The 17,574-nt window shown below is 49.1% G+C and overlaps 1 protein-coding gene and 1 long non-coding RNA gene across 2 annotated transcripts; one reads left to right on the forward strand and one right to left on the reverse strand.

Moving 5' to 3' along the window:
* Positions 1-260: 260 nt before the first annotated feature.
* On the reverse strand, positions 261-15,826 carry LOC120693032 (pyruvate dehydrogenase E1 component subunit beta-4, chloroplastic). The gene is made up of 3 exons (XM_039976436.1): positions 15,781-15,826; positions 5,339-5,507; positions 261-1,280 (listed from the first exon to the last, which is right to left on the reverse strand). Exons 2-3 carry the CDS (start codon positions 5,456-5,458, stop codon positions 477-479), a joined length of 924 nt encoding a protein of 307 aa, XP_039832370.1. The 5' UTR covers positions 5,459-5,507; positions 15,781-15,826; the 3' UTR covers positions 261-476.
* On the forward strand, positions 4,662-4,962 carry LOC120693033. Its single transcript, XR_005682826.1, has 2 exons — positions 4,662-4,699; positions 4,784-4,962. It is a non-coding gene; the product is annotated as an uncharacterized LOC120693033 (long non-coding RNA).
* Positions 15,827-17,574: the final 1,748 nt, after the last annotated feature.

The following is a 17,574-nucleotide window of genomic DNA, read 5'->3' on the forward strand; positions in this document are numbered from 1 at the left end:
AATTGCAGGTGGCAACCACCTTGTCTAGTCCAGTGATGTTCGATCGATCATTCGATCTCTGCTGTAGTACGAGTATTTCTGCTTGCTTGCTGCATAGTATGGAACTCTGATTCAACTCGTTCACTGACTGTAGAATACTGAGACATTTGTTAGTGTTGTGTACCAATGAGAGAGCTGCTAATTCTTACCATGTTTGCACAAGGATGTTAGGTTCTGCCAACAGTGGCATTTTCAAGCCATAGCATTCAGCAAACAGCATCTCGCAGAAAAGGAACAAGCAGATCAACTAAATGCAGCAGTGCTCTGCTCTCAAGTATACATATCAAAATACAAACAGAAAGGCTATAAGCCTGTACACCTCAAGGAAGGCCTAGCAGCTACACGGCCAAACGAACAAACAGAAAATATATATTTCATGGCAGGAACAAATTAATATAGTAACAACTTAACAATTCAACACATTCTCATCAGCCATCCTATTGGCAGATTTGCTCAACCGCGGCCACGATCTGGGCAGGCTGCACCACGGTCGCATCCTCCAGGGTCGAAGCATATGGCGTCGGCACATCCTGTGACGACAAGCACATGATGGGGGCATCAAGGTAGTCCCAGAAGTTGTCGATGATTGCCGACCTCAGGCTGGCACCGATCCCTCCCGTGCGCATGCACTCCTCCACGATCAGCACGCGGTGCGTCTTCTTGATGGAGTTGCCAATCGTGTGCAGATCGAACGGCTTCAGCGACCTGATGTCAATGACCTCAGGATCGTACCCTTTGTTCACCAGAGTCTTTGCGGCCTGCATCACGTGGTGCCTCATACGCGAGTAGGTGAGGATGGTCACGTGCTCCCCAGGCCGCACCATCTCAGCCTCCTCTAAGCAGAGCACATATTCCTCATCAGGGATTTTCTCCTTCAGGTTGTACAGAAGAACATGCTCAAACAGCACCACAGGATTCTCACTCCTGATAGCGGCTTTCATTAGACCTTTAGCGTTGTAAGGAGTTGAGCAGGCAACCATTTGCAGGCCAGGGATTGACTGGAAATATGACTCCAAACCCTGCGAGTGCTCTGCTCCAAGCTGACGACCCACACCACCAGGGCCCCGGATCACAAGTGGGATTTTAAACTGGCCACCAGAAGTGTAGTGAAGCATGCCACAGTTGTTTGAGATCTGATTGTAAGCAAGGAGCAGGAAGCCCATGTTCATGCCTTCAACAACAGGCCTCAGCCCTTTCATTCCCGCTCCAACTCCCATGCCAGTAAATGAGTTCTCAGCAAGGTTCACATTTTCGGCGAAATTTCGGCGGAATTCCGGTGAAAATTTCGTTTCCGCTAGTTACCGGGAAGAGAAATTTCGCTATTTTTCAGTGAATTTCGTTTCGAAATTCAAAAATTCAAAATTTTTTGTAAAAAATATGAAAAAATATGATAAAAAACTAGGTGCTTTTTTGAGCGAGTAGCACTTGAAATCGTTCAAATATAAGTTGATTTGGTTGGTTAAAATCACTAAATGAGTTCAGACCCGTTAACGATGAGTGGACCCGTTAACCCGTTAACACGGTAAATCTTATCTGCTCGTCAGTCGTCACCCCTCAAGGTCGCCCGAGCATCTTTTTTTCCCCTCCACGGTCTCCTCTCTGGCCCCCTCCGCCGCCGGCTGCGATTTTCGCCTCCCCACACCGAAATCTCGGCGGAAAGGCGGCGAAATCCGGTCGGGATGGGGCGGATCCCGCTCCCTGGATGAGCTGCCAGAAGGGCGCCGTAATCCGGGCGGATTTCGGTGTAATACCGGCGGAAAACCGGTGAAACCGACCGGATTTCGCCTCGGCTCCGGGAACTAAGGTATGAGAAGGTTTTTTTTATGTTGATGCTTGTTGATGTCGATCTAAGTTAGTTGATTTGAGATTCTAGAGACCATGTGACATAGAAAGCATAGAAAAAAGGGAAAATTCGATTCATGCCACCACAACTCCATGAAATTGGGTGTCATGTTGAAAATCATGCCACTCAATGGCATGATTTTCAACATGAGATCCAATTTCAAGAAATTGGAGTGGCATGGATCCAACTGACCCTAGAAAAAAATCAGTTAGTTGATATGTATGAATTTTTTCTTGTTAGTTGATATGTATGAATTGGTAGTTTTAATGAATTGTTAGTTTATGTGATATTCATGGGTTGTTAGTAGGTATTCATCAAAAAGAACACGAGTTGCTACTTCATGTGTTATTCATGAACTTACACCTTGCTATTTTTCTGTAATTGTAGGACAATGCCAGACCTAGTGTGGGAGCATGGCCAAAAGATCAGGGGTGGTTTCAAATGCAAGTATTGCAGGGAGGAGAAGAGCGGGAGAGGAGCAACAAGGTTCAAAGAGCATTTGGCACATAGGGGGAAAGATGTGAAGGACTGCCCTTCGGTTTCAGCCGAAGTTAAGGCCTTCTTTAGTGAGCAGTTGGACATGAACAAGGCTAGAGCTAAAGCAAGGGCCCGAGAAAAGCTGCTGAGGGACCAATCTGCAAGGGGGCCGCACATTGACCTAGAGGAGGAGGGAGGCCAGGGGCTTGACGAGGATGCAGAACTACAAGCGGTCTTACACCAGTCCCGCCAAGAGTATGAATTTATGCAGCAAGCTGGGCCACGATATGATAGGGGTGGCGGATCGGGATGTAATAGTCGTCCTGATCGAGGGAGTGGTGGTGTAGGAGGCAGTGGTGGTGTTGGAGGCAGTGGTGGACCGCTGCCTTCGATGTTCAGAAGGAGCCAGTCACAAGTCCCCGAGAGGGTTAGGGACTACCATCTAGGGTTGAGCAATGGTCCACGGCAGCAAAGGATTGATACTGGCCCATGGACTGTCAAGGGGAGGACATCAAAAGAGCTTCTAGGGAGGGCATGGGCGAAGGCGTGCCATGCTGTCGGTATTCCCGTCCGGAAAGTCGATGACCCATACTTTAAGGCTGCGATCATAGAGACCCAGAAACAAGGTAACAACATCTATTTTCAGTTACATTACATATCCTTCATTGTGATCTTAATGCTTTCTCTTCTATGACCGCAGGTGTTGGAATCAAAATACCATCAGGGAGGGAGATAGATGGAAAATATTTGGATGAGAATGTGAAGGAGATAGAGAAAGAGATAGAGAAGTGGAAGAACGAGTGGGATGAATGTGGAGTCACGATCATGTGTGATTCGTGGACGGGGCCTATGCGTAACTCGGTCATTAATTTCTTGGTGTATAGCGGTAGCACCATGTATTTCTTGAAGTCCATCACTGCGTCCGACAAAATACAGGACCATCAATACTTGTTGAAGGTAAGTCCATGTATCGATGCATTGTTCTCACCTTGGCATAAAATATAGGACCATACGCATGGCCACTGCTTGTGCTCTTAACCCTTACGTGCAGTACAGTTTGGGCACATCACAGACAGTCATGGCAGTAATGCGCAATGGTCTGGAGAAAATGTTGAATACTAATTCAGCAGCAATTGCATTGCAGGAATTTGAAATATTCAGGACGAAGCAAGGTGAGTTCTCTAGTGACATTGCTAGGCGAATGGCCATTGACCGGAAAACTTAACCAACTGCTTGGTGGGCTACATTTGGGGGAGATACACCAGTGTTGCAAAGGGTCGCCCGACGCTTGTTGTCGCAGTGTGCATCCTCTAGTGGATGTGAAAGGAACTGGAGCACCTTTGCTTACATCCACACCAAACTGCGCAATAGGTTGAGCCACCAGAAATTGGACAAATTGCTCTTTGTGAACTACAACCTCCGCTTGCGTCTGCAACGTGCTACTAGAGGGGTCGATCCATATGGCTATGATCCAGTTAGCAGTTTCATGGATCTTTCTTTGTACCGGCAGTCATCAGCAATTCAAGATTGGATGAAGCAACCAAGGTCCAATGGAGACCCAGCATTTGATGAAGACTCAGACTTCACTGACACTCCATTGCCGAACTAGATGTTCACTGACATAGGCTCTGCTCATGGTCACGATGAAGATGTGGAGGCATGGGCCGAAGAAACAATTGGGGACACACATCTGGGAAAAAGGAAGACTAAGATTGGTCCCGAAATGAGAAAAGGGAAGAAACCACGCACTGAGGAGGAGTTAGGTAGTGACGATACCACACCTGAGCCTAGTGGTGGTGATGACATTGGTGATGATGATGATGATGATGATGATGATGATGATGATGATGATGATGATTCCAGTAGCAGTGAAGGTGATGGCAATGATGGCAGTGAAGGTGATGGCAATGATGGCAACGAAAGTGGTGGTTATCGTATATCTCCTACTATAAGGTTCACTGGGGAGGAGGGCTTCACCCATGCAACACAAGATACAGATCATGGAGCACCTACTTCACAACGACAAACAACATCGACATGGCCGACAGGCCCCACTTGCATATGATGAAGATAGCTCCAACTCTGCCTCCAGTGGTCAGTACTACAACCCTTACAGTACTTCTCCCCCCTGCAGGGGGCTTTCTGTGGCCACCACCAGGGGTGGTGAACTCGCCACTTCCGCAGACAGTTGCAGCATTGCCTTATTTGGATTATCACGGCTACCTACCATATGGAGCTCCACAGTTGCAATATCACCCATCTACGTACGTGTATTTGCCACCAACAGACGAGTCGTATGAGAGACCACCGGGAGAGAGATTTGAGGACTGAAGAATGCAGGTACTTATCCTATCAACAGAACTTATCTATACGTTTTGCTTCCTCTACTTATTCAATTTATTTCACATAAATATTTAAATGCAGAGAATATGCTACATGGATTATTCTGGACTATGCCTTTGCCTCTGTTGTATCTTTGGATTGTAATAATTCTAATGGACTTTGGATGTATTGCGTTCTATGTGTGGACTTTGGACATGAGTTATGTGTAATAATTCTAATGGACTTTGGATGTATTACGTTGTATGTGTGGACTTTGGACATGAGTTATGTATTAAATGGTGTATTTGTCATTGTTTTGTGTAATTATATATATGTTATGCATTATAAACTGTCAATATACACATAATCAGGAGAAATTTTGCCAAAATTTTCAATTTTTCCATATATACACATCATTGTCTGTTAATTTGCATCATTTTACGGTGACAAAAACAAAATTTCGGTAAAAATCACCGAAATTTCGGTCAACAAAACCGAAATTTCGGTCGGAATGCAACGAAATTTCGGTTTTTGAATTCAAAATCACTTTCCGGTCGAAACTACCGAAATTTAGCGAAATTTCGCCCGAAATTCCGTTTCCGCCGGATGGCGGGATTCGGTGCAAAAACGAAAAGGAGAACCCTGGTTCTCAGCAATAGGGGTATCCAGGACTCGGAGGTCTCCAAACATATCAGCCAAACCTTTTGTCACCTTGTAAGAACCACCATAATGACCAACATCTTCACCAAACACGCACACTGTTGGATCCAGTTTCATCTCTTCTATCAAGGCCACACGAAGGGCCTCAAACAGCAAGACCTCATGACTGAAAGGAAAAATGAGTAAAATTAGGAATATGCAGTCGAGCACAAAAGAAACCATGTTATTAAAGATCAAGTGTAGACAAATATTAGTCTAATAGAGTAATAGTCGATCTTTACACACATCTAGTTTAAAGCGTAGATGCATTACAAGAAAATAACACCATTTGCAGGAGAAACAGAAACGGTTGGCAAAACATTATTAGAGTTTCTAACATATTGCTGACAATGCAAGCAAATCAACGTCACAGTGCCACATAAGCGCATAGAAGTGACACAACAGCTACAGAGTATGACAGCAGGTAATTCCACATAAATGGCTTATTCTACATGCATACATCATATATCATAGAACGACATTAAGTAATTGCCACATAAATTGCTGAATTTAGGGCATTGGTGCATTATTTGTTGAAGTGGTACTTAGCCTAGTCCCAGTGCATGATTTCATACTGCGGTTTTCAAGGGTGTCACGTCATCTTAGAAGAATGAAACTAATCAATGAAACTGGGACTCCCTGTGCAGAATTTCATTTCACAGTTTCTTAGACCATCCATAATATTTAGTACTAGTATAATGTTGTGATCTAGTGCTCCATGTGATTATGTAGCCACATAACTCAAGCACTAGAATACTGTAACAACGATTAAAATGGATTGACTTTTACATATATTATATCACAAACAACATATATTGTCAAAATAAAATAGATACAGGAGCCGGCATCGCAACAGGAGCCGTTGGGTGATTTGCCTTCCTCCTGGTGGCGTCTCCTTTCTTCTCTCGACTTGGCATCTAGCTGCTCCATCAGCAATCGACAGCGCGGGGCCGATGGCAGGAGAGAGAGGCGCGCGTCAGCAGGACCAATGGCGGGAGCGAGTGCGGGGCCGGGGGTGGAAGCGCGGGAGCAGAGGCGCGCGCAGGGAGCTCCGCCGCTGCCGAGAAAAAAAATCCCCGCATCTGGGATCTGCGGATGAAACGGAGGAGCCCCAGTGCAGTTTCATCCGCTCTGCTAGGACTACGAAACGGTGCCGCACTCGTTTCGTCGGGATGAAATGACGATCCTCTCTCTCTTCTTCAATTACTTGCCATGTCATCTAATATGCTGATGTATCACCCTATTTAATGTGCATGAAACACCTATGAAATCTGCACTGGGACTGACCTTATGATCTGATCTGATTTAATTACAGCAACATTCTTGTACCAGTTGTTAGAATATGCGTGTGTGAATAGGTCTCTCCTAGTTCTCTGTGCTGGTTCCTAGTTTCCAGCATTGGTTTATTTCCCGGCCAGACCTCTCCTGGTAGTATGTTCACACCATGGACCCTTGGTCTCTTAGGCCTATACATATGTAAGCACTCTGTAATCCAAATCTATTGAGAATCAACACTCTTTCATGGTATCAGTCGCCTAGGTTCTACAGCCTTGGCCCTTCCATTTTCCTTCCGCTCTTCCTGGCGCTGCTATCAGTGCGCCACCACACAGCTCTACGCGTGCCGCCTTGGTGCTGCTCCGCCGCGCCTCTTCATCGCCACTCCACAGGCGACCATCCGACGCTGCTCCAGTGCGTCCTATGGCGGGCCAGCAAGAAGATGAAGCCGCCGCCGCCGCCGCCGCGGATGAGCGCGCCCGCGCCCAGGCCGCGCGTGATGCTGCCCTCGCTCGTGCGGTCGCCGCCGAGCAAGAAGCCCTTGCCGCTCAGGCCGACCGTGACGCGGCCGATGCTCGCGTCCGCGCCGCCCCGATCGTGCTGCGCGCGAATGCGCCGCTGCCAATCTTCCTCCCCCGGACAACGGTGACAACTCCAACCACGCCGAGGACGACGACGCCATCGCCCACCATGAGGCCGCTGCGCTACTCAATCTTCACGCGCAGGCCGTCTCGGTGCAAACATCCGCGCCCTCGTCCTGCTCCTCCTCGACGTGACGCCCACCTTCTACCCCCGCTGGCGTGAGTCTTTCCTCGTCACGGTTGGAAAAGTACTCCCTGGACCGCCATGTTCTCTCCGACATCGCCGTCCCCACCTCTGCCAACTGGGTCCGTATGGATTACGTCGTCTGAACTTGACTTCTCGGCACCATTTCCGACGATCCCGCCGACACCATCTCCGAGCGCAACATCACCGCCCGCCGGATGTGGCTCGCCATCGAATCTCAATTCCTCGGCAACTAGGCGACGTGCGCCCTCTACGCCGACGCCGACTTCCGCGCCTTCTCTCAGGGCGACCTTCCTGTCCCTGAGTACTGTCGCCTCTAAAGCACAAGGCGGAGGACCTGCGCGACCTTGGTGAACCCATCTCTGACCGCACCCTCGTCCTCAACATCATTCGGGGCCTCAATGAGTGGTTCACTGCCATCGGTCTTCATCTCCGGCGCACCAATCCTCTGCCCAGCTTCTTGCAAGTGCGCGACGACCTGCGCAACGAGGAACTGACCATGGAGAAAGCGCCCCAGGCCACCGCCCTCTTCACCAGCTCCGGCAGGCACAATTCCACCACCCGCTCACCAGCCCCAGCCCCACAGCCACCGCCGCATCAGCAGGTCCCCCTGGTTCCATGCATGGGGGGCTCCAAGCGCGGCAAGCGCGGAGGCAGGCGCGGCAAAGGCAGCGAGGGTGGTCCTTCCGGTGGCGGCGGAGGCAGTTTGCCCGGCCACACCGGCGCCAGTGGCGGCAGCTCGGCGCCCCCTGCTCTCGGCGCTGGTTTTCCCCCTGCGCCAGGAGGACCCGGTTGGCCCAGCTTTCGGAACTCGTGGTCCGGGTCCATTCACATTTGGCCTGGACCCAAGGGTCCCTCTGCGCCACACCCTGCTAGACCGCCCCAACAGCCTCAGGCGCTCCTCGCTAGCTTCCCTGGCCAGTGGCCCGGCCAGTGGGGCGTCCCGGCGCCAGCACCAGGCCCTTTACAACAATGCTGGCTGGGACCAACAGGCTCTGGCAGCCCAATTTCAGACTCTACAGCTCCAACAGCACGCCCATCAGAATTGGTACTTTGACACTAGAGCCACCAATCACGTGGCCTCCGACGCTGGTATTCTTTCACCTACCACCTCTTCTGTTCATTCTCCTTCTAGCATTGTTGTCGGCAACGGAAACCTTGTACCCATTACCTCCACTGGCACTGCCCATTTTTGGAATAACCTTCATCTTAATAACGTTCTTGTTGCCCCGAATCTTATTAAGAATCTCATTTCTGTTCGCCAGTTCACCATTGACAACAACTGCACTGTGGAATTTGACCCTTTTGGCTGTTCCGTGAATGATCTTCCCACTCGGAGTGAGATCGTCAGATGTGACAGCTCCGGACCTCTTGCTGTACCCCTTGCATCTCCCGGCCTCGGCACTCCTAGCTTCATCGCCCTCCTCGCTTTGGCATCAACGTCTCAGTCACCCAGGGCCCGAAGCTCTTTCCAAGCTCGCCCTGTCTTCTGTCATTAAGTGTAATGCTACCACTAATGATGGCCTTTGTCATGCATGTCAATTAGGACGACATATCCGTCTCCCGTTCCATGCGTCCTCCTCCCGTGCCATTCACAGCTTCCAATTAATACATTGTGATTTATGGACTTCCCCTGTTGTTAGTGTCTCTGGTCACAAATATTATCTAGTTATTCTTGATGATTGTTCGCATTACCTATGGACGTTCCCATTGCGTTTGAAATCTGACACCTTTTCCACCTTGTCTAATTTCTTCGCTTATGTGCACGCAGTTCGGTGCCACCATCCAAGGAGATCAATGCGACAATGGCCGTGAATTTGACAACCTCCGCGCCCGCTCGTTCTTCCAGTCCCATGGCATTCACCTTCGTATGTCATGCCCTTACACCTCCGCGCAAAACGGTAAAGCTGAATGCATCATCCGTACCATAAACAATGTTGTTCGCTCCTTGCTGTTCCACGTGCGTGTTCCTCCTCACTTCTGGGCTGCTACCCTCGGGACAGCCACCTACCTCCTTAACATCTTACCAACCAAAACCCTCCAACTTTCCACACCTCACTTTGCTCTTTTCGGCACTCCACCCTCCTACGAGCATCTTCGGGTATTTGGCTACAAATACTACCCCAACCTCTCCGCCACAACCCCCCACAAACTTGCCCCTCGCTCCTCCCTATGTGTTTTTCTTGGATACTCTCCACATCACAAAGGGTACCTCTATCTTGATCGCAACACAAATCAGGTCATCATTTCCCGACATGTTGTTTTTGACGAGTACTCCTTCCCTTTTGCTGAAGATCCCTCACCAACTCCACCTGAAGCTTTCGATTTTTTGGAGGACACTAACCCCTTGCCGGTGCCATTTCCACCATCACCCTATGTTGCTCCTGTAGGTACACCGTCCGCACTGCCACGTGTGGCCTCCTCCCAGGCAACAGGCGCGACATCGGCCAAGCAGTCGTCGCTATCCTGGAGCCCTGGCCTGCTGGACTCCGGTCTGGCTCCTGCGTGGGCTGCCCCTCCATCAATTGGGCCGGCAGCCTCCTTCGGCCCACCAAGTGAGCCGCCCCCAAGCGGCTGCCTCCCTCTCGAGGCCTCGATGCCCAGACGCCCTGCTGCCACCGCCGCCCCACTCGCCGATGCTCCTTCCTCTGCATCCGGCCGCTCCACCAACGCTCTCCAGGCGCTCGCTCCCCCACCACGAGGGCGCTTCGGGGTCGTGTACACCCGCCGCGGCACTCCTGCCTCAGGGGTCAGAACGGACCCCACCATCGCACCAGCCGGCGCCGAGGCAACGGCGCCCACGACCCCAAGTCCTGCGGCTGCCGGAGCCGCTCCCGCGGCACCTACGGCCCCCAGTGCTGTCGAAGGCGGTGCTAAAGCTGTGACACCTACGGCTTCTCCATCTACACCAGGCGCTGCTCCATCTGCGCCACCCACCCAATGCCTCCCTATCGGCGCCGTCCCAACTGCTCCAGTAACAAATCAGCATGCCATGACAACACGAGCCAAGCATGGCTTCCGTGTCCCTGCCCTCTATCAAGTGGCACCTCTGTCCCCAGTTCCTCGAACATATCAGGCTGCTATTGCTGACCCAAACTGGAGTGCTGCCATGGAGGCCGAGTACTCTGCTCTTCTCGCTAACAACACCCGGGATCTCATTCCACGACCACCCAACTCTAATGCGGTCACCTGGCCGATGAGTCTCTTGATCTCTAAAAGGCGCGTTGGGTGCTCCGTGGCTTCTCACAATGGCCTGGAGTGGATTTTGACGAGACATTCAGCCCAGTGGTTAAGCCAGCAACAGTTCGGACAGTCCTCTCCTTGGCTCTTTCACGTTCTTGGCCAATTCATCAATTGGATGTCAACAATGCCTTTCTCCAAGGTAATCTGTCTGAGATTGTGTATTGTGCTCAGCCAGTAGGATTTGAGGATTCAGCTCGCCCAGACCATGTTTGTCGACTCAACCGCTCCCTCTATGGTCTCAAGCAAGCACCACGAGCCTGGTTCAGTCGGTTTGCCTCCTTCCTCCTTCAGCTTGGTTTTGTTGCTGCCAAGACAGATCCTTCCCTGTTTGTTTATCACTCTGGTACAGACACAGTCTATCTCTTGTTGTACGTTGATGATATTGTCCTAATAGCTTCCTCCATGGGACTCCTGCAACGGACCATCAGTACTCTCCAGCACGAGTTCTCCATGAAGGATCTTGGTCAGCTCCATCACTTTCTAGGCATGCAGGTTCAGCACACTCCCTCTGGATTGTTTCTTTCATAGCATCAATATATGATCGATATTCTTGACCACGCCGAGATGACCAACTGCAAGCCTTGCACCACTCCTGTTGATATGAATCCAAAGCTTCCTGCTGATGACCCTCCGGTCTCTGATCCAACAGACTTCCACAGTCTAGCAGGAGCTCTTCAGTATCTGACATTTACGCGTCCAGACATCTCCTATGCAGTGCAGCATATCTGCCTACACATGCATGATCCGCGGGAACCCCACCTTGCCGCCCTAAAGTGCATCCTGCGCTATATCAGTGTCACACTGCACCTAGGCTTGCTCATTCGACCATCATCCCACTCTGAGCTGATCGTCTACTCAGATGCGGACTGGGTAGGATGTCCAGATATGAGAAGATCCACCTCCGGATATGCTATGTTCTTGGTGATAGTCTCGTCTCATGGTCGTCTAAGCGCCAGAACACAATCTCTCGTTCTAGCGTTGAAGCGGAATACAGGGCCGTTGCAAATGCAGTTGCTGAAGCCTCCTGGTTACGACAGTTGTTGTCTGAGCTGCACGCTCCATTGTGCAAGACAACTCTGGTTTACTGCGACAACATTAGCACAGTCTACAAGTCTTCAAACCCTATTAAGCATCAGCGCACCAAACATGTGGAGATCGATCTACACTTTGTTCGGGAGCGCGTTGCCCTTGGCGATGTTCGCGTTCTTCACGTCCCGACGACATCTCAATTCGCCGACATCTTCACCAAGGGGCTGCCCTCTTCAGTATTCACAGAGTTTCGATCCAGTCTCAATGTCTCGACACCAGACGCTTCGACTGCGGGGGTGTGTTAGAATATGTGTGTGTGAATAGGTCTCTCCTAGTTCCCTGTGCTGGTTCCTAGTTTCCTGCATTGGTTTATTTCCCGGGTAGACCTCTCCTGGTAGTGTGTTCACACCATGGACCCTTGGTCTCTTAGGCCTATATATATATGTAAGCACTCTGTAATCCAAATCTATTGAGAATCAACCCTCTTTCACCAGTCACATTTGTGAAGAAATTGGGTCAAAGAAAAGAACTAATAACCTAAGATCTCAGCACAATATTCCGATGATCATCTACCATAGTTAGCTTCAGTGACTTCTATTCCCCACTGCTTGTCCAGCTGAGCCTATGAACATGTGCCTCTATTTGCACTAATTATTTGGAAGGAGAGATTATGCCCATAGGTAGGGAAGAGAGGAGAATAGTTGGTCGGTGATGAACGACTCAAAATAAAAACTGCAACCAAACTCTGCAGCAAATATTATGTGGTGTACCCCTTTGGGAGATGTTCTAATCTAAGATAACTACATCATGGTGGCCACGGTTAACACACAAGTCAACAAATCCTTATCAAGTTCTAAGTTATGCATTGACCATTGTACAAATTTACCTATCACCACAGATGAGAATTACTACAAAGTTACATATCACCTCACCATAAACTAATTCATTGGTTTTGTGTAGATTATGAAGCACCATTGAGTACTTACTACTTAGCCAATAGTCAGTGGCGGAGGACGCCAAAAAATTAAGGTATGGCAGTGGATAGCATCTAAGGTTTCATACAGTACACCAAAATAAAGGTTCAAAATAGGAACATTGTCGAGAAGTACCTCAAATGAAGAAAAACTTGCAAATTACACAATAACTCCATAAGAATGACCAAAATAAGCTGTCAAACAAAGAGAATCATACATTAGTTGTAAAACATTAGAATTACATATAATGCAGGATATACAAGTGGAACTGTGGAAGCTTGGAATTTAGAGTTGTACCAGTGGGGCGGGGCGACCGGCCGGCGAGGAGGCCGCGTGGCGCCGCCACGCCGGGGCGACTGGCCAGCAGGGAGGCTGCGGCTACGCGGCCAGCAAGCAGTGGTGCCGCTGCACCGGGGCGCCGGATTGAGGTTGTGGCCGCGTGGTGCCACCACGCCGGCTGGCCAGCAGGGAGGCCGCGGCGACGCGGCCAGCAAGCAGGGGCGCCGCCGCGCGGGGGCGCCGGATCGAGGCTGTGAAGGCCGGGGACCGGGCGACCTAGACAGGGAGGTGGGCTAGACGGCAGGGAACGGCGGAGAAGGGGAGATCGAAGCTTGAAGGCGGCGCGACGGGCGGCGGCGGCCAGATGGGGCGGCGCGACTCGGGAGCGAGGTCGGGAGGAGCCGAGGACTTCGGTTCCCTTTTGAAAGGACCATGATGTCGCCTAGAGGGGGGTGAATAGGCGCACCTACAAATTTTCACTCAAACGCAGCGGATAAAATTGTCTGTCTGCCAAATTCGGAACTTCCGTGTTTCAAATCCAGAACTTCCGGATTTGGGCTAGACAGTAGGGTGAAGTCAGAACTTCCGAGTTTGTCAATCCGGAACTTCCGAGTTCACTCAGAACAGAGTGAACACAATAGAAGTAGTGCTAGTAAATGAAAATAAATTCAAACCCCAAATGTAGATTCTGCCCGGTTAAGTTCCTTTAGCAGGTTTACACAGATCATGCACACACAAAACAACAATTTCTCCAAGACACAAGTGTCTAATGGAGAACTCCTTAAATCCACAAAACAAATGTAAATGCAATGAACACAAGGAATTGTTTTACCGAAGTTCAGATTCACCCCGTGCACCCACGTGTGAATCCTAGTCTCCATTGAGGAAGCTTATATCGACCCAAAGGTCAAGCTATCTCCTCCTTCCACTATATGACCATGCGCCCTTGTGGCACAAGATCGGTGCTGCAACAAACTTGCCGCTGCTCACCACAATCCTTGGGAGCTAACCGGCGACGCCTAGCCGTCTAGGAGGCTTCACCTCCAAGAGTAACAAATGTGAATCACACAAATCACGGCTAATCTCAAATGCTCAAGGTTTGTTGTGCTCTCTAGTGCTCTCAAGCATTCACTCTCTCAACCCAACTCAAGAATATACACTAATTACACAATCTCACAAAGAGAGGTTGGGGAGAGCTCAACTATGGCTACCAAGCTTCTTGGGATGGCCAGCAATGAACAGAATAGAGCCTGGAACAGCAGCCCACCAAGGAGAGGGCTAAAGGGTATAAATAGCCGGTCCCAACAAAACTAGCCGTTATGTGACAGTTACAACCCGGAACTTCCGGATTCTATAACCCGGAACCTCCGGGTTTTCAAACCAACTAGCCGTTAGTACTACGTGTGCCAAATCCGGAACTTCCGGATTACAAATCCGGAACTTCCGGATTTGCTCTGGCAGTAAAGTTAATATGTATACATGAGGCTTTTGTGTCTCTCTCAACTCACATTGGTTACTTGAGCACTGAGACTAAACCAAAGACCATTGTGATGCATCTCTCTTGATAGTACGGCATACCTAAACTCAAGATCAAAGATTAATTACATTTCAACTTCTTGAGCTTCTCTTTTTCATCCTAAGCCGTGTGTTGATCAATCACAATCTGAGGTGTGCATCCAACTTGGCTTCTTTACTTTGAGCACATCTTCCTTGAGCTAGTGACCTTGAACCATTATCTTCGAATGAAATCCACCTCTAGTTCAAGTCACGCTCTTCACAATAAGATTCTAGAAAGATTGATACTTCCAAACATGAACACCACACATGACCAAGATTCTCCAAGTTGAACCCAAAGAACGTTTCGTCACCCTAGCATTGGTTCCTCGGCACAACCACAATTGCCCTTCTCCAAGCTTAGTACCTAGAAACCCATTCCCGAATTCCAACTCTTCATCATTGCATCACATATAGCTTCATGTAGGCTTGTATCACATTTAACTTACAGTGAAATCTATTTTGATCCACAAGCAATTTTTCTTCTCTAATGAATGACACTTGTCAATATGAAATTCTCCATGTCTCTTAGAATTCTTGGACTTGATCATTATCGGTTTCTTTGCTCATGCCAAGCCTTTGCTTACATAGCCTCTAGAAACACGCCTTTCGATCCCATCCATTTATCCTCAAGAGCCCTCTTGAACTCATATTGATTTTGCCATTACAATGAACATCATTTCTTTCATGCTTGCTTGATCATCAACTATATCATACATTCCTTATGACAAGTTTCTCCAATTGTGAGACTATGCCTAAGCATATACCTTTGTCTCATTCACAATACCTTGGCTTGTCATTTTTAATTCCACTTACATCAACAAGCTTCATTTGGATATACGAATAAATTCTTTATCGTTGATACATATCCCAATTTTCATGGTAGCTGTTGTTAATATTCACATACTAGAACATGTCATTCATCTTGTTATATGAGCATGTGTCTTGAATCTTGATTCATCTCATCACATGGATTACAATTGTGATAATCAATTCCTGCTCATATACTCAACAAGATAGTTAGCCCTTTAATCGTGGTGTCAATCAATCCACCAAAACACACTAGGGGCCGAGATGCACTTTCACCTTTGCCACCACTTGGGCTGGAATCAAACGGGCTGAATTTGAAAAAAAAAGGTATATCAAGTGGGCCTAGCGGATTTAGGTATGGCGCGCGCCATACTGCGCCATAACAGGTCCTCCGCCCCCGCCAATAGTACATATATACTTCATTGACGAGGAGCAGTGCAATGTTCTTACCCATCGGATTTGGAGGGCGTGGCGCTCGACGGCGCATCTGCCTTTGCCTGCACTGGAGAACACGCAACGGAGGAAAGAATAGTTGAGCACACCAGCAGCAAATGCCGACGCGCCACGCGCGTCGCAAACCAAAGCTAAACAGGTATTAAAAAAACTCAAATCAGAGCAAGGACAAGCAACTGCAACCGCCGCACGCGCCACAAGCCGGCCGCGTCCCGCCCGCGCCGCCGGCGCCACGCGCCCGCTCCTAGCCGCTGCTGCGGAGAACACACAATGCAGTTAAGCACAAGCTCATTGAGGGATCTGTTGCAAATCCGGTGCTTGGGGAGCAGAGAGGCTTACTCAAGGTGGATCTGAGTGCGGCACAGGGGGCGGCGGCCGGGGCCGCGGCGCGCATCGAGGATGCGATCTGTGATGTGATGGAACCGTCAAATTAAAACTCTAAATTAAGCGTAATGATCGTCATTTGAACACATCGGGTGCATTCGCTTAATGATTTAATTTTATGGTCCTTTCGCAACCCACGGCCCGATTGAAAAAACACCGGTAGTCCCAAGCGAAGGCGGGCGCAGATGGTACAAGCACGACAATTACTTGAAAATACATAGCAAAACGACATAAAGGGATAAAGCATAACTTTTACAACACGAATTTAAATACATTAGTTTCACAAAGCTGGTTCGAATATATACATAACTTACAACTTTTACAACGGACAAGCCAAGTCCAAATAAAAAAAGAATCTACAACTCTACCATCTACTCTAGTTCAGTTTCTATTCAACCGGTCAGACCGGTTCACTACACCAGTCAGACCGGTAGCACTAATCTACCCAAGCCTAACGGCAGGCCGGTCTAAGCAAAATAGAAGAGCTGCACACTTTGCCTACAAGCGTACAAGCCGCCAACTCGCTAGTCTATGGGTCTCGCTCAACCACCTCCCACCCCTCTGCATCACGGTGGATAAACTTAACGCAGCAGGGGCAGAAGTCAACGTCTGGGTACCCTGAAACAAAAATTGGTGGCAACAAACCCTGAGCAACTAATACTCAGCTCTTCGGTCCAAAGGATTCGAAGATTGAAGAAACCATGAAGAATCCAAGTCAAAGAGATCAAAACAGAGGCATTTTGCTATCACCGGTTGAACCGACGTAGGGCAAAATGAACTCACCGGTGCAATCACAGAGAAGGCCTGCGGGCTAGGGTTTGGCACCGGATTAACCAACGTTGAGTGTTTTACACTCACCGGTGTAATGGACTTGGAGACAGCAGGAGTTTTACAGGCATCGATTAAACCGACGATCAAGGCAAAGTGAGCGTCGGTGCAGTTGTCCAGAGACTCCATTTTTCAGGGGGTTTCTGAGCTTGCACTCACCGGTTGAACCGACATTAGTTTTTTAGAGCGTCGGTCGATTGATCAAGTAGCTGTTGGAGCAGTAACGGCTAGTTGCTGGGAAAATACACTCACCGGTTAAACCGGTGATGACTAAAACTGGAGCATCGATTTAACCGGCGTTAAGGGATTTCGTCAGCCTTTTTCCCAACGGCTAGTTTGGAGGGTTGGGCTATATATATGCCACCCCACGGCTCATTTGAGAGTGCTGGAGACCAAGGAAGTATACAAGAGCCAAAGATCATCTCCAACCACCATAGTGCTTCATTGTACATCATATAGGCTTAAGCACACTTGTGAGAGTGCTTAGTGCTTGTTTAGGCTTAGTTCTTGAGAGAGCAAGCTTGAGAGAAGTCTTGTTGTGGCAAGCAATCCTTGTGATCCATCGTGTGACCCTCCGAC

Source organism: Panicum virgatum, chromosome 9N (genome assembly GCF_016808335.1).
Source record: "Panicum virgatum strain AP13 chromosome 9N, P.virgatum_v5, whole genome shotgun sequence".
Classification (NCBI taxonomy): domain Eukaryota; kingdom Viridiplantae; phylum Streptophyta; class Magnoliopsida; order Poales; family Poaceae; genus Panicum; species Panicum virgatum.